The sequence below is a fragment of the Myiozetetes cayanensis genome, unplaced genomic scaffold, assembly GCF_022539395.1.
Source record: "Myiozetetes cayanensis isolate MyiCay16 unplaced genomic scaffold, myiCay2020 scf14, whole genome shotgun sequence".
Taxonomy (NCBI): Eukaryota; Metazoa; Chordata; class Aves; order Passeriformes; family Tyrannidae; genus Myiozetetes; species Myiozetetes cayanensis.
In genome coordinates, this window is record NW_026087048.1 from 6296457 (window position 1) to 6324082 (window position 27626).

The window sequence follows — 27626 nt, forward strand, 5'->3', positions numbered from 1 at the left end:
AAAACCCAAAAAACCCAAAAACAAACAAACAAAACAACCAACCAAACAAAACAAAACAAAAACAAAACACAAAACCCACCCATCACCAGATCCCACTACTAACCATAACACGATCTGAAAATTGTAGGTTGTATCTGTGGTAATCAGAACTAAGGTTGGTATGTAGTTCACTATGAAAAAAGTCATGTTCAGACTAGCACCCATGTCAGCTTATTAAATTACAGAAATTGCCATCCTGTCCCCCCAGACGTGATAACTGCTGCAGGGCAAAAAGTCTTTCATCAACAGTGCCTAAAAAGCAGCCAAAGGCATTCAGACTAAACAGAAATTGAAGTGGTTTCTAACAATGAACACTGGCATCAGAGAAGAACAGAGGGACAGACAAAAAGCCTTTGTCTCCTGTGTCCTTCTCGTCTGATATTTCATTACTTATGCCGTGCATTGATCCTCACTTGAGTCTTCCTAAAAATGATCAGTTTAGCAGGGGGGATATTTGTCCACAGTGGAATTCATCTGACAGATCTTTCCTCCGCACACACACATTAAAACAGTAACAACTGGAACACAAACTACTCTAAGCCAGGGTCACAAAGTAATTGTGTTAACTCAAGGAGGGAAACAGCCTGGCCCTTGCCTATACGAATATGAAGCAAGTTCTTCCTAACTGCTTTTAATCTAGGACTCCTCCAGAAGCAACATTTAAACAGGTAAAAGTTTCTTCACCTAAGCTAGTAGAAAAAGGAGATTTTGTTTCCCTAACCCTCTATTTGGTCTGCCAAAGCTGCTGAACGCTGATTATCTTCCCCCACATATCTTTATCACTTTGTCTCCTTGAGGACTACAACTGCAGTCTGTATTTCAGCACTGACTAGATGAAGATCACGTTATCTGCATCCAACTAAAATCAGAAACCGATATATCAGAATCCTAATGTCAGTAAAGCCCAAATAATCCATCATGACCTTTAGTCTGGCAGTTTGAAGGGGTTTTAGTACTCCACGGCAGAAATGCATACTGCCAACAGGGCTGCATGGCATTTCAGAAAGCGGATTCAACACTAAGCAAATTTTTAGTTAAGTGACTGCATCAATCACTTTAAAAGACAACCCTTCTCAAAACAAACAAACAAAAAGAACAGCAGCAGTTTAAGACATCTGCATCAAAAACATCACTAATGACTGGAAATTGGAAATTTCTATTTAGTACCCTCTGTACTTACAGAGAGAAGAAAGCCCTCCTCAGAACATTACCACTTAGTAGAGGGACTCTACTTAGTTCAGCCTCTCCTCCCCTGTGCCTATTCCTCAAGTTACACAGAAAAAACCAAAAATGTGGCAGCTGTACTTCATCTGTTGCCTTTTATGGCACTTTTGTTGAACTTCTAAGTTTTTTGATGAAAAACTCCACTAACTACTTGCTCTCTATTCAAAATCAATTTTGCTGACACATCCACTGTACTCTCATGTACATGCAAATGAAAACTTTTGACTTTTATTATTGGCATAGAAGGGGTAGATTCACCAAAAGGCATTTGTAATGCTTTGAACTCTTTGCATATAAAACTTCTAGTGGTGCTTTAACCTGCCTTTGTCTTCATCCAGTGCATGTAATCTGAATACACCTAAAATTAGTCAGAGACTCAACACAACTTCAAAGTCGTAACACCCAATCTGATCTCAGCAAGGTTCAAGCCAGATCTCAAACACCAGAGGAAGTGCTGCTTACAGCAGTCTGTTGATGATAAACATTCTGTCAGTACAGCATGTACAAGGCCTCAAGATACAAACAGCTTCAGCTCCACTCAGACACTCAGGAATTACCACTGTAAGTGTCAGGTATCCATACACAAACATACGCACAAATTTCTGAAGAGTTAAAGAACCTTATTTCATCTGCCCCTTTTACCAATTAGAAACAGCAGCTACTGAGCAGAAAGGCATGAGTCCCTAAAATATTTTACAACACAAAGTTCAGAAGACTCCTATCACAGCCTCCTCTTCTTCTACCGCTAAAAAGACAGTCAACAGTGGGGTCCCAACTACTTGCTCATGTAACATTTTAGTTGTAGGAATAGCCCAATTAAAGTTAAAATACAACTAATTTCTCATCACACTGTAATATAAGGATCCACTGAACTCTGAAGTTTCTAGAAACTTCACAGCAATAATGGAAGTAAATCCCACAGTTGAGTTATTAGCCTGGGACTTCTGGTACCACTCGCTGGATCCAGAGGAAAACCAGAACTTCAACAGGGCTGTGACTGCCCCTTTGGACAGGACTGTGATTGTTACCTCAACAGCACTGCGACCGTCATCTGGACCAACAGGTGTCCTTTCCTTTTATTTTGCACCTGGGGGGGGCACACGGTGCTCAGCACAGGGGCCAACAAACACTGTTCTGTTCTAGTTCCAGGGTGCTGGGTTATACATCTGTCTTTGGGGGTTAAAACCAGTTCTCTGTATCATTGTATTTACTGTAAGCTTTTTAGTAAATTGTAGCCTCTCTTGAGTTAGGTCCATTTCTCCCGCTGGTTTACTTTTAATGCTACAAATATATACTTTATATATATATATATAAAGTATTTATATAATACATATATATTATATATATATATAAAATACTACAAATATATACTTTATCACACAGAATTAGGTTGATGAATAACAAATATTATTTAAAAACAATCAAATCTCTAGATGGAATTCTAGTTGTGCTGCATATACAGCTTAAAAAACAGCATCAGTACTAATTCTCGTGCACTGGTTGGAAAGTTGGTACCTTTTAACAATCCAAAACTCAATAAAGAAGAACCTGGACTTTAAAAATCAGATGCAGAGGGTCAATGCATTGCAATGCAAGTGACAATTTAATTCAAGTATGTTTCATTTTACAGGAGCTGAAGTTAGATATATTAATGTCCTCTACTGTTTTATCACACAATGAGCCTGTTCAAGCTCCCTAGCTGGGAGTAACACACAGACACAGTCAGGTATTTTGTTCTCCAGCTGAAGCACTTTGCAGAGATGTATATATGTCCAATTTTCCTGACAAACAAAATTACAATGAGCTACAACCATAATCTTTCATAAGCTACGTCCTTACCATTAGAGGGAGTGCCCCTATTTGCAAATGATGCAGTCGAGGAGGTGCGTGGTAGTGGGCCAAGTGAGGATGCAAAGGCCCTGGAGGGTAAGTAGCTGCAGTCACACCAGCTTCAATTCCTAGTTCCCTGTCACATGAATGAAAGTGGCATTACAGGAAAGGTATATCTTGCCTCCTAGGTACAATTTCACTGCTATGGAAAACCTACAACCCAGCACAGCTACAATAACAGGTGTACATACGAATTTCTTTTTTCTAACCTTATTTAAACTTTGCTAAACATATCCTACCCTAACTGAAAGTTCTTTTTAAAACAGCTGTGAAGATTTATTGTGAGAATCATTAGAGATGACTCCACATTTGAAGTGCCCAAGAGGAGTCTTCTCTGCAGCACATGCTGTGGGAACAGCAGCTGGTAAGCATGCAGCTCTTCCCTAATGGTCCAAAATATTTTTTTAAAATAATAAATGTATTGTGGAACTTAAGTGCATGCTTCATAAGCAGGCCTGATGCAATTTTGAGTAAGTTCAAAGAGGAGAGAGAATATGCTAATTTACACCTCAAATCTAAGCCTCTAAAACCACTAGAAATATATTTAAGACATTGAGTATTCAAAGCAATATTTTAAAGCCATATCAACATCTACAAATTTTAAGCTACAGGTGCATGCGGCACTTTTTAAAATTACAGCCAGCATTATCAGCGCTGATCAGCACGTTATGCTCTTCTGTCCCCAGTCCCACAGAGCTCAAACAGTGTCTGATTACTAACCAGGCAGATCTCTCTGGAGCTTGTCGAGGATGGGAAGACATAGTCTGAGGCACATGAATGTGATGCCCATGCCCATAATTGGGATGCATTCTGTGAGGATGTGGAGGAGGTCGCTCATGAGCACGTCTAAACAACAGAAACCAGCAACAGTTATTTTCACATATTTGTTAATATCAAGACAGCAACGCCTATAACCAAAGTGTTACAGACTGAGTTACTGCAATGCCTTTAACGTAAGAAATTCCCCATGCAGTATTTTAATTTCAGCTTTGGGTATAAGTCAGAGACTAGTTATAACATAGATTTCATATTCAAAACCCAAGCCAGCTTCAGCTGGAGTGATCTGCCCTTCACTCAGCAAACACAACTACAGAAAGGCTGACAAAGTGTTTAATCCTGACCTCAAAAAGCAGGTAGGAAAGAGAAGGCCACATATTGAGATTAAGTCACTTACAGCTCTGCTGCAGTTTATTTCTAGTAAAACTGTACCAGCATTTAAAGTAATACAATAACTTAATACAATAATAAGAGGACGTTTTCCTTGAAAAGTGTCATGGCTCAGGTAATAAGGGCACACAGCTTTTTTCCATGCCAGTTAGTATAGAACAACTATGGATCTGGAAAAAAAAAAAAAAAACCACAACAAAACCAAGCTTAAAAAAAGCCCCTGCTGGCTGATTGCTGTTACTTTACCAATTCCAAGTCACAGGAAGAGCTGAATCAGTAATTCTTTCCATTGCTTTCTATGCAGAAAGGAGGGTTTTTATTCAACCTAGAAACCTGGATTTTGCCAACAGCAGTACATGTTCTTCAGGGTCGGTAACAGCTTAAACTACCTGACAAAGCAGACTAGACATTTTGTAAATTTACATGTCCAGAGAGGTAAAAATTTCCTCAACATCACACTATTCTAATCACTGTAAAGTGACACTTGTCCAGAGAAATCTTATAAATTATGTGAGAAGTGTTCATTTTCTGCAATGGCATAGACCAACACGGGAACAGGACTATCAGCAGAACCTACTTCTAGTCTCATCCCCCTTCACTTTCCCAAGTACCTACAGGGGGAAAAATCTGGAAGAACACATAATAATAATAATAAAACCCTCATATTGAAATTATAGAAATAACCTATAAATGTAACAATCTTTGTCTGTCCATCCCACAGTCTTTATATAAAGTGGGTAACCAGATTTAAAGTAAACAGGAAGTCCATGTCATACAAATGCAGTGCACCCCTGATCCACTGCCTTCTGCACATTTTATGGCAAATTCCAAGGCTTTAAGAAGTTCCAGCTGTTGTATCCATGACAATGAAACAGAGACTCAAACCAATCTCTAGCTCCTGCACTGTCAGACAGAAGGGATACCAGCTAGACTATCCCTTACGTTATTTGTAGAAATGAAGGGTGAAACAACATGTTAAGAACACTTTGAGATTCCAGGCCATGGATCTAAAGAAAGCACAAGCCTGCTGGCAGTTTCAAGTCTGTACTCAATAATAGAGCAAATACACACAAGTTTCTGGTTGTCCGAATACAATCTGATTTATGTGAGGTTGGGCCAAGACACATACAAGACTGATTTTTCCATGGAATTTGTATGACGATTAGAGGGGAATAAGAAGGACCAAGGGCAAAACAATTCCATCTGATTGATTACAAATCAAAACTATAGAGGAGAAATGTTACTGAGCAAACCAGCACTGTCTGACCTAGGATTGATGACTTCAGAGAGAATGTCAAGAAAAAAACTACTATCAACATTTGACTACAATTTCTGTACATAGAAAGGAAATTCACCAGGCTAAGAAATGCCAACATTCACAATTCCAATCCTCAAACTACTGGAAAATTTCCAGATCTGATAAGATAGCTACTATTATTATTTTTCCTTAAATATCCTGTTGTCTCATGTTGACTGCCTCTTCTGTCATGTGCCATTTGTGAGCAGTTACTGCCCAAAGATATTTTTATAGATAACCTGGAATCTGCCTCAAAAGTTGCAATTAAAGTAAAATTCTCTTCAACTATTAAATGAGTTTGAAGTTGCTTATGAGTAAAATTTGTATAACAAAATTAGGAACAACAACTAGAGAGCTCATTCCTAAAATTCCCTTGGTTATTTAGACATGTTATCTCCAGAATTAAAGCACCCTCAGCTACTGTGTGATTCAATACTAAGCTACTACTGACCTGATATCTGTTGACACTAGTGTAATGACTCTAGTTAAGCAACAACAGGAGCATCACCAAAGCTACATCTCAACATTGTGTAATATCCATATGTGAATGTGATCAATCTCCTCCTCCTCCTCTTATAAAGACATAAAGGCACAGTAATGATATGCAGGTATCTAATCTGAATTAAACTTGGTAAAGAGACCCTTTGATAAATTATTCATTTAAATTTAATGCATTAGTTAGATAAAAAGAATCTCAACATCACTAACAAGGCAAAACATGCTGTCAAGGAACACATTTGAACAGAACTTATGATACACTTTTAGGCTGTTGAGCTTAAAAAGGAATTCCTGCCTGTTATCCAGAGGATGAGTAGTAGGCAAAAGAAACAGTCCCCTTGTCTTCCACACCCCATTGGTGCCTTACCTGGAGATACTACTGGGAGGTGTAACGGAGCAGGTTCACTCCTCACACTCCTGTGACGGTACGCAAAGACATTCCTTACCATGGCCTAACACTAACAGTTCCTAACCATGCAATTAACAGTTTGAGACTCACATGCAACATTTTACAAACCTGAAGGGAATGAATTATATGTTTAGATATTGTTCTGAGTACATTTGTGACATACGTTGGGTGTTGCATCATCCTTCTTCTCTGGACCTCCATCCTCTGGATCACTTCATGAGGATGTAGCCTCTGTGCTGGAGGTGCTGTTGCAGGGATGTGATGGGATATAGGCTGGTGTGTTGCAGGAAGATGCTGTGGGATTGGAGCAGCTGCACTGGCTAAAGGATGAGTCGGTGGTGGAGGTGGAACAGGATGAGAAGATGCATGAGAGGAGATTGAAGGATGGAAGGGATGCACTGGATGAGGGATAACATAATCTACTTGAGGTGGAGGTTGTGGCTGTGGAGGGGGATTTCCATGAGAGTGAGGGCATGCAGAAGCTTGATGGTGAAGTGGTCTGGTCAAGGAAGCATCTGCAATGAAAACATCAGGTACTTTTTATTTGGTCAGTAGCAGCTTTTGATGTAAATTTATTTTAAAAAGTATCTTCACCCAGGTGCTTCAGCACTATTACAACAGTGTAAACAGTGGCAATATGGGAACATGTGTTTATGCAATTTTTAAACAAAGTGATTCTAGTAATACACCCTACAAGAAACCTACATTTTCTGCAGCCAAAAGTATTCTGTTTGCCAATGTTGGTAAAAAGAAGAAAAAAATAAAAATCTGTGTGATACACACTGAGAAAGGTACATAGAGTGGTTTGCGTTGGAAGGGACCCTAAAGATCCCCTAGTTCCAACTTACCTCCCATGAGCAGGGACACCTTCCACTAGACCAGGTTGGTCAAAGTCACATCTAATTTGTCCTTGAACACTGCCAGGGATGGGGCAGCCACAGCTTCTCTGGGCAACCTGTGCCAGGGTCTCTCCACCCTCACAGGGAAGAACTTCTTCCTTATACCCAATATAACCCTACTCTTTGAGTCTGAAGCCATTCCCCCTTGTCCTGTCACTACATGCCCTTGTCAAAAGTCCATCTCCAGTTCTCTTGGAGCCCCTTTAGGTACTGGAAGGCTGCAATAAGGTCACCCTGGAGCCTTCTCTTCTCCAGGCTGAAGAACTCCAACTCTCTCAGCCTGTCCTCATAGTAGAGGTGCTTCAGCCCTCTGAGCAAGCTCATGGCCCTCCTCCAGAGTCACTCCAACAGGTCTATGTCCTTGTGCTGAGGAGCCTAAATCTGGATGCAGTACTCCAAGTGGGGTCTCATGAGAGTGGAATAAACAGGGAGAATTCCCTCCCAATTTTACTTCATGTTTGATGTTTAACTTTAAAAGTTCAATCCCTACCCCTTTCCAGTTCACTGTTCTGTAGAGACAAAACCCAAAAAAAGAAATCACAAACTGAGTTGACACTCTGAGCTTGCTAAAGCAGAACTCACTGGGGGTATAGGACAAGGGACCAACCAAGGAAAATTAGATAAAAAGCCACTGTTACAATAAAAAGAAGATGAAAAATATTTTCATAGTAAATACAGGTTTGAATTCTCAATGTTATTACAGTCACTCAGAAGAAGATATGTTAACTTTACCACTGATCCTGTTCAAATCCCCTGAACAAATGCATTTCTCAATACAAGTTTTGCTAGGCCAGTTCTAAGATGAGTGCAAGCAGACAGAGTTTTCACATTGCCAGGGCAGCTGTTCCATCAGTACTTACAAGGAGAATGCATGTAATGGCGACAGGAGGAGAGCGATGCCTGAGGAGGAGGTTGGGGCTGTGGCTGAGCAACGATGCTTGATCCGTATCCATCTATTGTCAGGGACTGGCTCGGCCCAGCCCCAGCCTGGTGCCCATAGATCGTCGCTCGGGATGAAGAACCAGGACAGCAAGGATCAAAGGCAGATGTTCCATGAAAAGCACCACTTCCATGACTTCTTATACCACTGCTGCTTAAGTCTACTGGCAGTGCCTGCTGTGCAAACAAACCAGCTTTTTTCAAGCAATTCTTCAGACAAGGAAAACAAAGTCACACTCAAACAGGATGTTATAAAGAATGACTACAATCACAAGCAACTGTTTTAAGTTTTAGGGCTTGACTTTGGAACATTCTTTAAATGTGGTTAACATTTCTTATTACTAAGTTCTTGCATCTGGTGAGGGACTAAATTCATTACAACAGATTCTGTAAAAAAAAAACCAAACCACAAACCACAAAAAACCCACAAAAACCAACCAACCAAAACAAACAAACAAACCCATAAAAACACCAACAAAACCCCGATGGATAAATCGGTAAGTATACGGGAGCTACGTGCATTGACATATTTGGATGCAAACCCCACTTTTAGCATTTCAGTTGTGCCTAATGTATTACAGTTAGAACAGTAACCAGATTGATAGTTCTGCATATAGTAAACTAAGACTGTTCCTTCTTATAACTGTATTGTTTTAAAGCTGTGATTTAGTTACTGAAAAAGCCTTAAAAAACAATGCTTTTACAGACACAACTCTTTTATACCTTTTATATACAGAACATTAGACTTCATGTTTTTCTTCTCTCAAAGCAGCTCAATTATTAGCTATGATGGGCAGAGTTATTTCAAGGTACTTATGTTTGGTTTGCTTAAACAGTCACTATCATAGTCATCAAGAGGTCAACTGCTAATGATTACTTGTCAGATTGTAACTTCCTATAAAATTTCAGGTTTTTGCATTCCTATATTATAGTTCAAATTCTCCTTTTAAGTTGCCTTTTATAATGCCCAATGCAGAGCAAGAGAATAATTTATAATTCAGCACCCCTGTTCTATCCTCTCTTATCTGTAACAGCTTGAAAACCCGAGTCACAAGGTGTGACTGTGAGAGATCCACAAGAATGAAACATGCCTGATCATGGTAAGTGGTGCCAGAACTGCTGCTTGCTCCACACGGGGCAGGCACCGGGGGAGGCCTTTCCACAGGGCAGCTGGAGTCACTGAACGAAGGGGAGAGCGGGACAGCCGGGTGAGGGTTGTGGTGGTGGTGGTGGTGATGCTGGAAGTGGTGGCCATGCTGCTGAAAGCAGCTCGTATGTGGGTGCCCCAAGGCATGATGAGTCTGTGAAGGTCCTCCACAAGGAGAATGCTGAGGGCAGCACGACGGTAACCTTGGCATGGCCGGAGGGCCAGTTTCCAGTGTTGTATTAGATGAAGTTCTTCTTATGTCATCTTGAAGACAAAGAAAATTCATATTCAAGCGAAAGAAATTAGTGAAGCTGATCACTGTAAAGCAGTGCCTGAATAAAGACAAAAAAACCCTCTGTACTTCATGATTAAATAATTAACCAACTGAAAACCAAATCTAGACTAAAAAAAAACACACTGGATACAAAAAATAACATTTAGCTATGCCTGACAAATGAATCAAAACTGAATGGTTCAGGTGACTTACCCACTGCAGGATGTGAACTGACACTTGCCTTATTCCACTAATTTAAGGCATGTTATCAACAGGGAAAGGAGGAAAGATTCTCCCTGTGGTTAGTGTGCAAAGACCTCACATTCCTGAGGCCTGCCCAGGTTTTTTGTCCCTCACCTCACCTGCAGATAGAGCAGCCTTGTTCCAGTGCTGTTATGAGTGCTACTTGTATGTCCAGCTCTAGTACAGGTCTGTATAATGTGCTCCCAAGGAAGTGATCTATAGAAGGAGGTTCAAGGAATTTGTATAAATCCTTCACTTCCTTATAACACATTAAAAAAACCCATCTCTGTAACACACTGCAATGGGAGAATTCCCAGTGAACTACATTCCATCTCCCCAAAAAGCAAGGATGTGATTCGTTTCTTAGAACCAAATCGTTCCAACAGGCAAAAGCAGAAAGGTCCAGCATAATTTCCTTTATCTCTGTGGAGAAATCAGTGATCTTTTTCAGATTCCTGTCCTCTCAACTTACTACTGTTACGTTGCAGTAATGCCATTTAATCTAGAGAATGCTGATGAACTTCCTCTACCTTCTTTGTACTCTGAAGCAACACAACAGCTCAGAAAGCTCTTTTTCTGTACCTCCAGCTGAAGTACCAGCAGTGCTGCCACTGGGAAGACTGGGAGTCGTCTCTGGAGCTGCAGAGGGCTGGCTGGTGGAGATGGTGGGAGCTGCATCAGAGGCCTGCTCTGAGGTAGAGGTACTGGAACTGTTACTGGAAGCAGAACTCACGACCTGCGGCTCCACTCGAGCTGATGTGCTTGGCACAACTGTTGGCTCTAATGAAATAAAAAAAGCTCTCATGTTTCTTAACCTGTAAAAGCTACTGTGGTTTTTTACTGTTGTTAACTGCTTTTGAATTATTTTACAAGAAATTCTCAATTTTGGTCTTGCCAGAAGCTAAGAAAGTCAGAGCACAAAAACCTGACAGGTACAAACCACAAAAGGTAATTCTGTTTAACTCATGTGAGGAAAAAAAAAATTACCTTATTTTCTTTCTTTTTTTTTTTACTAGATCTGCTCAAATTTTTTTAAGAATTAACATAAGGAAGAACAGGCAGGGGAGGAGAGGTGGAGGGGTGGCTTTGTATGTTAGAGAGTCTCTGGACCCTGTTGAACTTGAGGTCAGCAATGATAAGGTTGAGCGCCTGTGGACCAAAATCAGGGGGAAGACCAACAAGACTGACATCATCATGGGTGTCTGTTACAGACCGCCCTACCAGGATGACAAAGGGGATGAATTATTCTACAAGCAGCTGGCAGATGTCTTGAAATTGTCAGCCCTTGTCCTTGTAGGTGACTTTAACCTACCAGATATCTGCTGGGAGCTCAATACTGCAGAGAAGAGGCAGTCTAGGAATTTCCTGGAGTGTATAGAGGACAATTTCCTTCATCAACTGGTAAATGAACCTACCAGGGGTAAGGCCCCGCTAGACCTGCTGTTTACAAACAGAGAGGAGCTGGTGGGAGATATAGTGGTTGAAGGCCGCCTAGGAAAAAGTGATCATGAAATAATAGAATTTTCAATACTCAGAGATTCAAGGAGAAACAACAATAAAACCTCTACGCTGGACTTCCGGAGGGCAGATTTTGACCTATTCAGAAGTCTAGTCCAGAGCATACCCTGGGAAACAACCCTTGAAAACAAGGGGGTCCAGGAGGGATGGATGTGCTTCAAACAGGAAGTTTTGAGTGCACAGGAGCAGGCCATACCGGTGTGCCGAAAGGCAAGCTGGCGGGGAAGACAACCAGCCTGGTTAAACAGGGAGATTCTGAAGGAAATCAGGGATAAAAAGAGTTTATCGACTATGGAAGAGAGGGCTGGCTACTTATGAAGAATTCAGGAAGACAGCTAGATCATGCAGAAAGAAAATCAGGGATACAAAAGCGCAATTTGAAGTTAAATTGGCCACTTCTGTTAGGGATAACAAAAAGTCCTTCTATAAATACATTAATAACAAAAGCAGGGGCAAAGAAAACCTCCATTCTTTGATGGACTCGGAGGGAAACATAGTTAATAGAGATGAGGAGAAGGCTGAGGTACTTAACACCTACTTTGCCTCAGTTTTTACCAGTAAGACAGGTTGCCCTCAAGGCAACTGGCCTCTGGAGCTGGTAGACAGAGAGAGGAAACCAAATAACCCCCCTGTATTCCAGGAGGAAATAGTTAGTGACTTACTGAGCCATCTGGATCCTCACAAGTCTATGGGACCAGACGGGATCTATCCTAGGGTGATGAGGGAGCTGGCAGAAGAGCTTGCCAAGCCGCTCTCCATTATCTTCCAACAGTCCTGGTTCACTGGGGAGGTCCCACATGATTGGAAGTTGGCAAATATCACCCCAATCCATAAAAAAGGCTGCAAGGCTGACCCTGGTAACTACGGGCCTGTCAGCCTGACCTCGGTGCCTGGCAGAGTTATGGAGCAGATCATCCTGTGTGCAATCACACAGCAGCTACAGGATGGACAAGGGATCAGACCCAGCCAGCATGGGTTTAGGAGAGGCAGATCCTGTTTGACCAGCCTGATCTCCTTTTATGATCAGGTGACCCACCTGGTGGATGAGGGGAAGGCTGTGGATTTGTCTATCTGGACTTCAGCAAAGCCTTTGACACTGTCTCCCATAATATACTCCTGGAAAAGCTGCAGCCCATGACTTGGACAGGGACACTCTGTGCTGGGTTAAGAACTGGCTGGAGGGCCGGGCCCAGAGAGTGCTGGTGAACGGGGCTGCATCCAGTTGGCAGCCGGTCACCAGTGGTGTTCCCCAGGGATCAGTGCTGGGCCCAATCCTGTTTAACATCTTTATGGATGATTTAGATGAGGGGATTGAGTCCATCATCAGCAAATTTGCTGATGACACCAAGTTGGGAGGGAGTGTCAACCTACCGGAAGGCAGGAGGGCTCTGCAGAGGGATCTGGATAGACTGGAGAGTTGGGCTGGCTCCAATGGAATGAAGTTCAACAAGGCCAAGTGCCGGGTCCTGCACTTTGGCCACAACAACCCCTGCAGCGCTACAGGCTGGAGACAGAGTGGCTGGAGAGCAGCCAGGTGGAAAGGGACCTGGGGGTGCTGATTGACAGGAAGCTGAACATGAGCCAGCAGTGTGCCCAGGTGGTCAAGAAGGCCAGTGGCATCCTGGCCTGCATCAAGAACAGTGTGGCCAGCAGGAGCAGGGAAGTGATCCTTCCCCTGTACTCTGCGTTGGTGAGGCCACACCTTGAGCATTGTGTTCAGCTCTGGGCCCCTCAGTTCAGGAAGGATATTGAGGTGCTGGAGCGGGTGCAGAGAAGAGCAACCAGGCTGGTGAAGGGACTTGAGCACAAGTCCTATGAGGAGAGGCTGAGGGAGCTGGGGTTGTTTAGTCTAGAGAATAGAAGGCTTAGAGGTGACCTCTCTTCAACTACCTGAAGGGAAGTTATAGCCAGGTGGGGGTTGGTCTCTTCTCCCAGGCAACCAACAACAGGACAAGGGGACATGGGCTCAAGCTCTGCCAGGGGAAGTTTAGGTTAGATGTTAGGAAGAAATTCTTTACAGAGGGGGTGATCAGGCATTGGAACGGCCTGCCCAGAGAGGTGGTGGATTCACCATCCCTGGGGGTTTTTAAAAAGAGACTGGACATGGCCCTTAGTGCCATGATATAGTAATTAGAGTTGGATCAGGGGTTGGACTTGATGATCTTGGAGGTCTTTTCCAACCCAATCTATTCTATGATTCTATGATTCTATAAAATCAATTCCCAGCCAAATCTGACATTTAAGTTTCATTTGCTACATAAAAAAACATACTAGAAAGGAGATTAGATGAAAACATTTGCTGAAATCTTCCATAAACCCACAGAAAAACTACTCTATGATTAACATATTACCTTTACAAATTTTCATGCCTACAAAGAACAGAAAAACTTTTAGATCACTCACCAAGAACATCCTAACATCTAAATTAGCAATACTACTTCACAAACTTCAGTCATTCTAGATGCAGAGTACTAAAGGCTTTAACAAGATAAACTTGGCATCTAGTCTCAACACACATTAAAAGCAGATTATCAGTATTTGAGACTTCTTTTAAGAGTACAAACATGTTCATTTTACATATCATCCTGGGAAATACAAACTTTTGATGCATCTTGTCCTTTACTAGGTGACTGTAACCAGGTTAAAACTTAAAGTTATACTTGGTGGCATAATTCAAATTTAGTTTTCAAAAAATCTTTGTAAGTTTGAAATTTCCAATTCATGACAAGGCAATGACATGTCTAGGAATACAAGATACCATAAAAGGGAAGATTATCAGAAACAGCTCAGGTTTTTTTAGTAAAAGTGTCTGCATGGATATCAGAGGGAAAAAAAGCATCAAAAAACTTCAAATACTTCTCTTACACAAAGACTCAAAATAAAATATGACTAGTTTTCAAGATTTCTCTCTATATCTCACAGGAGTATCAGAAGCTCAGTGAACAAAAAAATAAACATATCTTCCCTCTTTCAAGTCTTCCAACTCATCACATTAAAAAAACATGACCTGATACCTACAAGTAAATTCCTTTGGTTTTTAAAACGGTATTCCAACATAGTAATTTTATTTACAGGAGAACATTTGTGGAGAAATGTATTACTGTTTAAAATCAGAAAACAATCAGCAATTATACAGGATATGTCCACCCCACAGGGAGCAGTGATCACACAGTGCTGAACGCCAACAGCTGCTGAGTGTCAGCCATGCCGAGCTCCACCAGCCTCAGGCACCCTGCCAGCCTGGGCCTGGCTCACCATCAGCCACACACACAGTTCTGCTTCTCTCCCACAAAAGCAGTAAAAAACAGGGGGCTTGGTCAATCTCAAACTATTAGCTAAGAGAAACAATTTCTTAACACACTTCACAGACGTTAATACAGGAAGACAGATGGAGATATAACCCTTATGCTCATGAAAGCAGTCAGTGAAGTTTTAAGTCCTGTACCTTTGAAGAAGACGTAAAGTTGTGATAAACTGCACAGTTTCCTTATAACAGTGTTAATTCAGAAGTTTTATCATTTTACACTAGTTCATGTGTGAAGTTTGACACCTAAACCCAAAAATAATATTACTCAAATCCTGAAAGACTCATTGTAAAAACTAATTTCCTCCAGGAGGTGGGAAAAACAGCGAGTCTTAAACACACTCATTATAGGAGTTCAGTAATAATAGTTTTTAAAATAATTCGGTTTCTGAATTTAAGATTAATTAATTTAAATTCTATAATCTGAGTTTTAAGAGTAAAGCAATAGAAGCCTACACCCTTTCAACTGAGATATTTCACAGTAAATCCACACAGAATCTGTAAACCAACCCATCCTCTTCCTTAAAATCCATCAACCAATCAAAACTATTCCCAAACCTTTCCAACTCCCCAACCCACCCCAAAAATCAAGTCAACTTGAAGAATAAGATATTGTAAGATACTAGAGCTTGTAATGAACTCAGGGACAGAACCACAACAGAACAAAACTGCTGTTAAAACACTAAAAGTAATATGCACCCAAGAAATCCCCAAACCTGCCACCATCAACAAAAAAATAAGCATGCAAAAATCTACATGAGCTTCAGTTTTTCCTTCTCTCAACTCTTTGAATATACCTGGAAGTTGCTCTTGTGATTTTCAGCAGGAACAGACTTGGTAAGTGCCAGCAGGTTTTAATGATAGGAAACAGTGAAAGATTACAGCTTCAGAAACATAACACACTTTACTAGTTTCAGGTTGGCCTTTTTCTTTCTTTTTTTTTTTTTGTTTTTTCATCTTTACTCCAAGGCCTGAAAGAACAGTAACTATTCCAAAGCATAGGCAACAAGGGGTTTTCCTTTTATAGTGCTGTATTGAATTAAGTGCATATTTTTCAAGAAGTAGTTCCAACCTGTTCTGTAATTTCTGCCTGGTGAGTCAGTTCTCAGACACACACCCAAGGCAGCTTTGGAAGAAAAATCAGATGTAACAGACCCACTAGAAATAGCTAAATTTTAAATTTTAAAAGGAAGGCCACAAGAGGATTCTCTGACCACATTACTTACCATCCTCATCCACCGTGAGGTCCACAACTTCAGCCGCATTCTGCCTCAGGGGCTGGATGACCGTGGAGATCCTGCTGCGGTTCCGCTGCTCCGGAGGTCGTGGAGCGTGAGAGCCAGAGCTCTGGCCCCAGTGGGATCTTGTGTGTCCAAGTGCAGAACGAGACCTTAGGAAAGGTTAACACTAAGTATTGACCTACATTTTGCCAGTAGTCACTTTTTTTAATCATCAGAAAAGCACCGTCACATTGAAACAGCCCCTGACTCCATGTTCTCTCGATGCGTGCTCACAAATGCTGCTGCAGTCTTTGCCTCGTAACACAACAGCAAATACCCAACACAGGGTTTAAAGGTTCCTTGTTCCATGTACATACAGGTAACTTGCAAACAATTCACTGTGAAACCCTACAAGCATGGTCAGGCAGCAATTACACCTGATATTGTTTTAACTTTATTAACAGTATATGAAGACTCTCCAAATCCTACACTGTTCCTGTGCAGTCTGAAACAGCAGGTCTATAAATGACAACAAAACTGTAGACAATAACAATTTGTAAACCTACTTTTGCTTGTTAACTTGTGACAGATTGTATTTTCAGAGAACAGTTTCTATATTTCAAATTTCAAAAATGTCCAAGAAGTTCAAAATCGCTCAACTTCTCTCTAATATTATTTTGTTCCCCCTTCTTGAAGAAGAAGTATAGCTCTGTGTAATACCTAAACTAAACTGAAATGTGGCTTGAGAAGAGGAAATCATAAGCCTGTAACCATACCTAAGGAAAGTGATAGTTTTCTCTCTCTATTATAACACTTAGCACCCAGTCTGTTTAATTTAGTCATACAAACCCAAACACTCAAAATAATGATCTTTGAGCCTGTACACTCTTTGTAGGATACAGTCTTTAATTAAGGGAACAATATTTTTACCATTTCACTCTCAAAAAACTTTGACTCTTCAATATTTACATAAATCAAATGGCTCTTATTTTCCAATTTGGAAAAACAATTTACTCAGACTTCAGAAAAGGAAAATGTGAAGAAAAGGGAATGACTTCACTAAAAACAAACAAACCCCATAGCACAAATCACCATGGAGCTACCACTGTTTTGGCTGTAGTGTTGCAGAAGATAAGGGAAGAAAGAACTAATTGTTTTCAAGTCTTTTAAAGCTACCACAGAAAACATTTCTTATTGATGCTGGGAAGATACAAAGCTTTTTTTAAAATGTGTCTTATCTGACCTCAGTCAGGTTTTAAGTTTTCTTCAAAGAACTCCACTTTAATAGATTCAGTAAAATCTGACAAATATGGAACAAAACTTCCAGACAGGCATGGAAGAACAGGAGAGCATACAGGAGAGCTGCTTCAAAAAAACCAGGATGCTTTCCTGAGAAATGCTCTGCTAATCCCTAGACAGTCACCTCAGTCTACATTTGCTCTTTCTCCAGGATCTTACTGCGCAGTTTTGCTTTCCCAAAATCCTGCCCATCAGTCACATTAACTACAACCACCTCAGTCACTCCAGATTAGTTGAAATTGTCAAGCTTTGGCAAAGCTGTGCTTTGGGGTTTGGTCATGGGGGTTTTCTGTCGGTTTGGGATCTGTTTTGTTGGGCTTGGTTTGTATTTTTTTATTCAAAAGTGCACACTCTGCATCCTGGTTAGAATTTCAGTGACATTAAGCCACACAGAGCACTGTGACAGACCTGGAGATAAGTAAAACTATTAATACAGAGAGATGCAAATCTCACCTGTAGTTTTCACCAACTGTGACAATCTCCACTTCACTGTCTGTTGAGGTAACATTTATTTCTTCATTAGCAGTGACCTGGGGAGTGGAGGATGCTTCAATCACCACAACATCTTCATCAATGCTTCCTGAGGAGGAAAAAGGAAGAAGAAAGTTTGCACACTTTATTTCTCTCAGGAGCTGGCATTATAAAAGACTATTTTTCCTAGATTAAAAACACATGTAGACAGAGAATTTCATGTCAAAGTTTTAGGTGCAGCTGTCAAATATATGACCTAGTTATTAAAGGGAGCAATTCTGCTGTAAACACTGAAGTAAAAAAGGGAAGAAGACAGAGGACTGGGTGTGGGGTAGGTATGCAAACTTGAATTATACTGTATTGAAAGAAATTGGTAGATTTTATAACCAACAAAATTCACTCTTTTAATATAAAAACAGAATAAACTTTCAAACTAGCAAAGCAGTAACGGTTTTATCACTAATAGCTTTTTAAAATGTTTTTATAGTTATCAAAGTTCCAGTCTAACATGCAGACACATGAAACACCTTCCTACTGCTATAACACTGACAGTGACAAGTCTGATCTATCTAGAATACTCAAATTGAGCTATAGATGGTTCACTGAGCACAAAAGAACTTCCTAAATTGATGAGCTACATACTTTAGAAATCACAAACTACCATTCTGCTATTTGCAAACTGCTTCAAGAAAAGTGCTTGAAGACTTTGGTCTCATTCAAGTCAATGCTTACATCCTGTATGGACTGACTGTTCTCAGCTGCTCTGTCCACTGACGAGGTAGGGCAGATTATCTATTTTTCCCCATATCAACATTTTAATATTTTGATGAAAACCAAACTGCATTACTTGTTTTCCAATGGCCTTTGTTTCTGGTCACACTTATCCTAGAAAGACTGGTGGCTGAAGATGGAAAGAGTGATGCTTCCAAATACTGGTACTCAAACTTTTGCAGTTGTATGTAATAAAATTAATTTTCAGAACTTGTATGAAAATTTTGGGGAAAACTGAAAATATGCAGTGTCTAAAAAACAAAGTCACATTCCAAAATAGAAAATATTGAAAGGCCAGTTACTCAAAGTGAAGGGCAGCAGCTCAAGTTACCCTCACATTCAGAAGAATGTAAATATCACAGCTATCACAGGCAAACAACGGTTTCCTTACACAAAACTATCTGAACAGCTCCTCAGATCAAACCAGCCGGCCTTTCAGCTGGAAAAGGCAGTTAGGAAAACATAACTGCCTTTCTCCCACCTTCCAAACATGCACTGCTCCGAATTACGGCATGTTTGAGAGTACTCCTCAGAGTCCACACGTCCTCAGGCTCAATATTTACTGAAATTTAGGACAGGTGCAAAAGTGGGAAGATTTAGGCTTAAATATGTTTTTGTTACTTCAGAAAATAAACCAAAAGGAATTCTAAACTGAATATCTACACAATTCAGATACTTACCTTTGTCAAGGTTTAAAAGTTCATTTTACCTAATCTTTTTTTTTAAGCAAACCTTTAGTCAAGATGGGATTTGACAGACTACACAAGTCAGACTATAGAAGCCACCAGGACTGCTGCTGAATGAACAGGTTTTATGATTTCCAAAATAACAAAGAAAATCTTTAGGGAAACAGTCAAAGTCTCTCCAAGTAGGACACAGCATAGACATAGTTCAGCCACATGACGTTTCCTACTGTTCATGCTTCCAGTAACACCTTCCCAAGTCAAAAGCACAAACTGATGAGGTTTTCATCCCATGAAGTACTTTCCTATACAAGGAACTTTCTGCAAAATTAAACAGAAAAAACTCTAAACTGTGCAAATATTCATTCAATTGTTTTCCACAGTCCACCATGAAAAAGTATAATTCACTTTTTCGCTTTTAGGACATACCAGTCACTGACCAGCCATCTTCTGTCTGTAAAGAACTTCAAGCAAAACTGATCTTAAAGTATGAATACCTTACTCATCAATGCATCATCTAAATGACTGAACCTGTAAGAGAGCAGCTAAATCTGTATAATGAGTGTTAACTACACTAATCCTAAAGTCCTTGAAGGTAATCTCCCTTCAAGGAGAAGAGTCACTAGATTGTTGACAGCAAAATAGTTATGCAGATGTGAGGTATTTGGTACTACTTTCAGAATAATAACTATGGCTATAAAACAAACAGAAAATTATCTTCCTGCAGGTACACACTACTTCTCTCTGTCATCTTCTGAATCACAAATCACAGCAAGCAAATTATACACTACTTGTTTGTGACTAAATCAGCCTTTGGGCTACCACTGACAGACTTGTTCTACAGTTTAAATGAACTACTTAAAGACAAAACTTCTCCTGAAAATTACAGCTAGGATTTTTTTTCAGTTTCCACAGAATTTGGGGTGTTTTTCCCCTGCTCACATCCACAAATAGTATTTTACAGTGCATGCAAAACACCATATTTCAGTTTGCAAGTTGTGCATATCCCAACACTTCAGACCTTTGAACAGCAGTTGTTAATTAAGTTTTGTATGTGACTATTAATCAGAAATAATCAGTGATTTCTTTACAGACGCTTTTTCCCTCTGCTTTAAAAGATGGAAACTTAGTGCTCAGACAGCCTGGAAGAAGGGATAAACTACACATGCTTGAATTCAAACATGAACACGTGCCAAATTATAATCCTCCCTCAAAAAAATAAAAAAAAAAAAAACACACCCTCCTCCAGGCCCCCCATCACAAAGACAGATTAAAGTACTTTATTAAGAAGAATATAACTTTTATAATGATATAATAATCTGTAGTCAAACATTTAGATCAGGAAATGAGTATATTTTTCCCCAGAAAGTTGTAAGATTACTTCAGAACAGCAGCTGCCAGGTGCCACTGATAGACCAACTTGCTGGGAAGAAAAGTTTGGAATCAAATGCCTTAGTAATCCAGAAGTTGTAAGCAAGAGACTAAGCTTTGCACAGTATAACATGTATAATATATATAATTATACTATTAATTAACTCTGAAAGATCATGGCATAACTCTGAGATTAATCAATCATCATCAACACAAGGACCCCACTAAGGACATAAATTTGGATATTACACTCATGTTATTTATGTTTGACTGATTGCTGTCATTCATAGAGGGTATTTTTATATCTGTTTTGCAATTAACATGGAGTTTAACCGGTTTAAATCTTACATGTAAGACAATGAAAGTGTTTTACAACACACAATTTCAAATGAGACAGTCTGATCAAGCCATAAGTGAAACTAGAAGAGTTTTAAAATAAGCATTCAGGTTCCAGTGACAGGGATGACTTCCAAGGGATGACTTTGATTTCCAAGCTTTCACTGGATCAGACCAGGAGCCTGCTCAGGCCCACGTTCTCTCTGCCAGCTGCACAACTCTGCAGTCAGAGCAGGAAATTCAGACTACAAATTTTAACTAAAACCCCTCAAACCACACAGCACCCACGACAGTGTCAGAGTGCACCTCATTGTCCAGTCAGTGCCCATGACGGCTGTCACCAAGTGTGTGGGATCCCTTTGAAATCTGCTGGTATCATGTGCCTCTACAGCCCCTCTTGCTCTGAATTACAGGTAATTACCTGGGTAGTACTTCAGCCTGAAATGGATAAAATAATAATGTCCTACCAGTGTCAATGAGTACCCCATTTAACTCTCAGACTTCTTGAACTAGGTATGATTGGTACTCCCTGCCCTCAACCCTGTAAATACATTTAGCACAACTGGCACCATTGTATAAGAGCCACCCTCTGCCTGAGCAGGTCACATTATTTGGTCGCTTTCCCTCATTCTCAGGCTCTGAAGGTCCTGTGACCCAAGTAGGCAAACCAAACAGATTTGTACCTCCCCCCCATTATCCTCAAGATTCCTGGGCACCAGGATGATTCCTCCCTTCCCTGCTGGCCTTGGAGGTCCCAGGCACTCAGCCAAGCAGGTGTTGTTGATTTCCCGCCACAGGGAAGCTGAAATCACACAGAGCACTGGCTGGAAAAATCAAGCAGCACCAAGTTCTAAGTGGGAAGCTGGAACAGAACTGAGACCCCCATCCCTCACTCCATCATCATCATCTGCTTCCTCTGAGGACTGAGTGAGTGACTCGTGTTCTTTTATATAGTTTGAGTCTAGATTATGATCGGTGTACTGATAAAGCAAACTGCATGTTAGGATTTGACCTGATCTGCAGAGGGTCCAGGTGACTGGAAATTATAACTTAAGTGGTAGCATAAATTTTGTGTTGTGCTATTTATAGATGCACAACTGAATTCTGCTTGTAGAAATCCTGTGCCATTCTACTCACAAAATCATAATATCCTGCTAAGAAAACAAAGCTTTAATTGTTACTACGATTTAGTGCTGCCAACGTTCTGCCAAGGATTCCTAAAAGAACCTGCCTTTCCCTTAGTGTTGGATAACAGTTTTTCTGTACCTGAGACTTACTTGGAATATATTTTTCAATAGCTGTGCATGATGGGAGAAATTTTCCAAAGACACGTAAATTGCTTAGGAGGCTGCACTCTGGTGGAAGAGACGGTGAAAAACCAGAATTCCAGGGATTCTGTCCAACCCTGAGCCGTGCTAATTCAGACCTCTACTGACCATTCTTAACCAAGCACATAAATCTCAGTCCAGAGGGCAATGCCACAGCAACCCAGTTCCAGGAGCAGCATCTTCTCAGCACAAAAAGCTGCAGCAGTAACAGGGAAGTGCTGAAGTGAATTCCACACTAACTTTTATTACTGGAGCTATTTAAACCTCCAACACACAGCAGATGGATAGAGCAGCACTGATTAATGTCCACTGCTCACAGAGCCAGGTGCTTCTTCCCTCACCACTTCCCAGTTCTTCCCTGACCCTTCTCCAGTAAGTGGTACAGTAAACAGGATACTTATTCCTTTCCTTATCCACTAATGCTATTGGAATAACAGCCTGGAATTATGAGCTGCATCAGTTACTCCCTTCAGGAGGGATTAAGGAACTGAAAAATAATCAACTTTAACAACAGGTAGCTCATTTCCATTTAATACCTGTTTATCTTAAACCTGTTAAAATAACCTGAACATAAAGTGGTATATGCTTAACATTTTCATCAGCCTCTGGCTTGTGAAATATCAAATGTCCATATTCAACATTTTTGGGGAGATAAACAACAAATACATTAGAGGATCAAGAGGACAGTTGTGAATAAACTCAGTCTTATAATTCTAAGCAGCTTTGAACAAAATCTGGAGTAGCTTCTCATCAGCATTACACTCTAAGGAAAGAGGAAACCTGTCTAGCACTAGTTGCTCAAAAATATAAAACAACATGTCAGGCCCCAAAAGAATTATAAGTGCTATTAGGTGAACATCTTATGACAATGCAAAACTCTACCCAGATTTTACAACACCACCTTCCCATTTTCCAGAGTTTTGCTTTATTGCCAAATCAGAGTAAGGCTAAAAACTTGTTCCAATTTTAGCTTTTGCTAGATTTCCCTGCAAAAACTGCACCCCCATCCCTTTAGATCCAAGATGAAAATCAAATACCAGTAGAAGAATTAAAACATTACAGAGATACAACTACAGTAAAAGTTGAAATTTTGCCACCTTTCAAAAGCAAAGTCAAAAGAGGATTATCTCTGTAAGTGTGTACAGAGGGTTAGAGAAAAGCTTCTGCACTACCTAAACAAAACACAGAATGAAAATTTGTTTTGCAGCAAAAACGCTGCTGCTTTCTGTCATTTCAATTGTGAGCTCAGTATTGCAATTAAAATCCAGTGATCAACATTCCAGTTAGAATACACACCCCTAAAAGCACCTGCACCTTCAGCTGTATCATTAAACTACACACAAGGGGTTCTACATTGTCCTTATGCCCCCAAGTCCCCTTTGTCTCCTGAAGGAGCTTCAGCTGCTCATCCCAGATTTAATGAGGGCACTGCCTGTTGTGGCAAACAGTTGGTAAAACAATATAACCCATTCCCAGGTGTCAGAACATACTTGTTCAATACTCTCACACTGCCAAAGCACAAAGTTTCACCAGAAGAATAGCTAAAACCCTGTTGGAAAAGGAGGAAAAATCCTATATAGTGCTGTTTGGAGGGTTTTTTGGTAAAGGTTTTGTTAAACAAACAAACAATCCCCCTAAACAGCTCCATCCGTATGATTTTCTGAAATTAGCCAAGTTAGTTTTATTAACTACAAGAACCAACCTACTAAACACTTCCTTGATCCAAAAGATTTGTTACTTTAATTTCTTGCAACAATCAGAAATGTTTTCCAAAACAGTATACACTAATTAGTGTTCTTTAAATGCACTGTATCTTTAGATAAACACCAAATTCAAAGCAAAGCCATATTTTGACATATTCTCAATAAAAATTGCCATTCCGTAGGCTACAAGAGAAATCGCATCATTTTGGTGCCTGCTTATTAAAAAGTCAATTACCACATCCTTTTTAATTGTGGTTTTTTTCTGATTATTATTATTACTATTTTTATTCTCTCCTCCTTTCCTAAGTCTGTCCTCTAGTACTTTTACATATATGCCACAGGCCTCATATTCTTAGAAGAAGTTATTTGTCCTTCAGTATATTCTGTCATTTCAGCAGATGCACAAATGTCAATGGAGAGCAAAAATATTTTCCCTATCATTAACAAGCCAGTGTAGCACTACTATCAATACAACTCTTTCCTCTTACAGAACCCCATCGTGCTTGCTCACTATACAGAGAAGCTGCACAGCTATTTTTCCAGCTGGCCCCATTTCTGTCCTAATTAACTCAATAACTAGAAATGCCTTATGTAACAGCAGAAAAGCTACAGAAAATGTTAATCACATTTTTTTCCTGCTAAAAATAGGGCACTTTCATACAGGATGTCTGCTCAACTTCCCATTCTATCTGCAATGTAAATAAAATACTCAAAACTTTCCATCAATACATATTTCCACTAGGAAAAAACCCACAGTACTCACACACTAAACCAGAACTGCTTTTGAGCTCACTGCAAGTGTCAGTGCTGAAGTACAGTCACCACAGAACACATTTTTTAAAGCAGATCCTCTTTCAGTTACAACTGATGTCAGTATTTTAATCTAAAATTAACTGTATGGATTTTCATTCATTACATGAAAAGAAACAATTTTGTATATTCAGTGTGCTTTTAAGCAGTATAAAAATTAAGCCACCAGACTTTTCCATTTCTGTGTGGAAAGAGTTGTTAATGTCCTACATCATTTTACAGTTACATGAAACTCCACCCTCTCTGAAAATGATAAGAAACTATTAACTTGGAAACAGAGGTGTTACCATGAGTTTCCCCAAATTGTTTTTTAATATAAATGTGTGCATATCCCCACACATTTTTTATTTACAAATCATATTCTTCAATGTGCTTAAATATACATGTCAAATGTAACTTTTTTAGGCTTCAAAAATTAATTTCTGTCCCCACAAATATGCATCAAGATAATTAAGGCTGTGCAATAATTCTTCTGCTTCAGAGTTCTATATGCAGCCCTAGCACTGCATAAGTAAGAATTTGACATTACAGATTTTACTTCTTGTATTTAAATAGCACATTGAAGACCAACATACAAGTTATTTCTTGCTGCAATGAATAACAAGCAATAATTTACATTTAGGACTCTGGTTCTGTTCAAGCACAAATCCTACATTAACATGAACATTCACACCTTTTTTTTTTAAGCCTGTCCTTGTACTTTCAGTCACAGAAGGAAATGAGGAATGATCAGCACAGTCTGAGACACGGTTTCATTTTTTAAAACATATTTGTCACTATATAAAACACATGGTTGCACAAATTAACACCATGCTGTGTTCTATCTACTTCCCCATGCTCTATACAAAGTTAAACTAATAAACAAAAATGCACAGCTACTTTCATTTGGCGAATTTAAGATGAAAGGAAGGCCAAGAAAATACATCAATGAACAAAAAAAACCAAACAAAAACCCATAAAAATAAACCCAGAAAACAATACAAAACCAAACACATCCCCCCTGCCCGAAGTCCTCCTCCAAACACTGAAGCATTCAGATATGTGTCAAGATACACTCGAGAAGCAACTGTGTAAACCAACTGCAAGATCACTGCAGTGGGTTTATCTAGGTAAAATGTGATATATATATACAATAGTTTTATTCAACTGCCTCCTACTTCAGGTTCTTACCACAATGAACTTTTTTTTTCTTCATAGCTTTCTACATTTTCAAATGCAGTTAAGTACTAGCAGATATTTCTATGTTCTGAAAACAGAATTGTTATTACCACAGTCAGTTACCAAAGCTGTAATAGCTAAAATTAATACAGTTCAGCAGCTAAAAAAATTGGATCAGCTCAGCAGCATGTGACTAATCAGACTGAGCAACCTTCCAGTACATTGTTCAGAAACCATTAACTTTTACCTTCAAGATTTTAGATTTGTTGCAATTCTACTGTAAGCTCTGAATGTACTTTTCCCATCAGAATTTATCTTGTAATCTTCACATTACTTGCAGTAAGTCTATTTGTAGTATTAACTTCTACAAAACCACAAATACAGTTCTAAAGAACTTACAAAAGACTATTGTGCACGATGAAAGACAACTAATAAAAAATAACTCAGGATTTAGCTTTACCTGAAGGAACAGCTGTAGTGTTCTGGTGGTTTTCACCAGGTGACACAAATAAGTCTTCCTCCCCTTCAGTAGATGAACTGGAGGAAGATTCACTACTGAGATCGTTCTCGCTGGAGCTGCTGGAGCTGGGCAGCAGTGCGTACTTCCTGCGAGCCAGCACCTCCCGCTTTTTCCTCTGCATTAAAATCCGCTCTTTTTGGTTCTGTGTCCGCTGGGATGAGCCTGTTTTCACAACTCTTTTCCTATATGGGAGCCTTCTTAAAGAGCTGTTGTGAAAACAGGGCCTTTTCATGAGTAATCCGGGCACAGAGTCTGCCTCAGTGCGAGGCCACTTGTGTGACCGGGCACTGTGAGTTCTGCTCACAGGATTCAGCACTGCCTGAGGGTGTCTGACAGGAGCATCCTTCTCTTCATCAGATGTTACTGTGTCAGAGTCTCCAAAGTGTAAGCTAGAAGAAGGTGAAGAGATACAGTCACTAAAAGAAGAGTCATTGTCCTCACTCTGTGTTCCTAGATGCTGCCTCAATCCCAAGATTCCTTTGTTTTCCTTATCAGGACAGTTCTGAGCGTAGGAAGGACCAGCCTGCTGGCTCTTGCGTTTTTTTCGCACAATACTTTTTTCTTGGTCTGTATGGTTGCCATTCATGTCCTTCTGCTTTTGAGAGTCACCACATAAGTGGGAGAACTCATTCCCTACTTTACTGGCAATCATCTCAACTTCTGCACTGAAGCTTTTGGCCGCCCCAATAGGCTCAGGGTTCAAGAGGATCCCCTTCAGACTCTCCTGGCTCTTTGGTGCATCAGAAGGAACTTCACTCTTCATATCCGCTTCTGGAGTATAGACTATATTACATTCAGGAGTCCATTCAGACATGGAAAGATTTAAGGAAGGCCTAGAAAATAAAACAAATAAGCATCAAGAAAGCAAGCATGAGATTTTTCAAAAGCAAAACTGAAATCAGAGAAAGCCCATTTACTGCTAAGACTAATCCCCCAGTGGGAACAGTAAAACAGCAGTAACCAAAATACAACTGTTTCAAAATATTAAGAATACTGCTTGACAAGGTCATTTTTCATGAAGACAAAACTCTCAGAACTTGTGTTGAAGGAAGTTCTTGTAGTCAGTGAAAATGTTGATGTATGTCATCTGCAAAATGTATGGTATCTG

At 40.0% G+C, this 27626-nt stretch overlaps 1 protein-coding gene across 10 annotated transcripts in view; it reads right to left on the minus strand.

Annotated features, from left to right (window-relative positions):
- Positions 1–27626, minus strand: part of RNF111 (ring finger protein 111) — a 48628-nt gene that overhangs the window by 9753 nt on the left and 11249 nt on the right. For 6 of the 10 annotated variants that reach the window (XM_050309850.1, XM_050309849.1, XM_050309840.1 and 3 more), the window contains 9 exons: positions 26459–27351; positions 17821–17947; positions 16075–16238; positions 10609–10806; positions 9454–9773; positions 8284–8539; positions 6688–7060; positions 3874–3999; positions 3103–3229 (listed from right to left, as the gene is read on the minus strand). In XM_050309850.1, the coding sequence (XP_050165807.1) occupies positions 3103–3229; positions 3874–3999; positions 6688–7060; positions 8284–8539; positions 9454–9773; positions 10609–10806; positions 16075–16238; positions 17821–17947; positions 26459–27332 (2565 nt within the window). In that variant the 5' untranslated portion in view covers positions 27333–27351. The remainder of the gene's footprint in view (positions 1–3102; positions 3230–3873; positions 4000–6687; positions 7061–8283; positions 8540–9453; positions 9774–10608; positions 10807–16074; positions 16239–17820; positions 17948–26458; positions 27352–27626) is intronic. The other 4 variants (XM_050309843.1, XM_050309845.1, XM_050309841.1 and 1 more) reach the window with 3 other exon arrangements.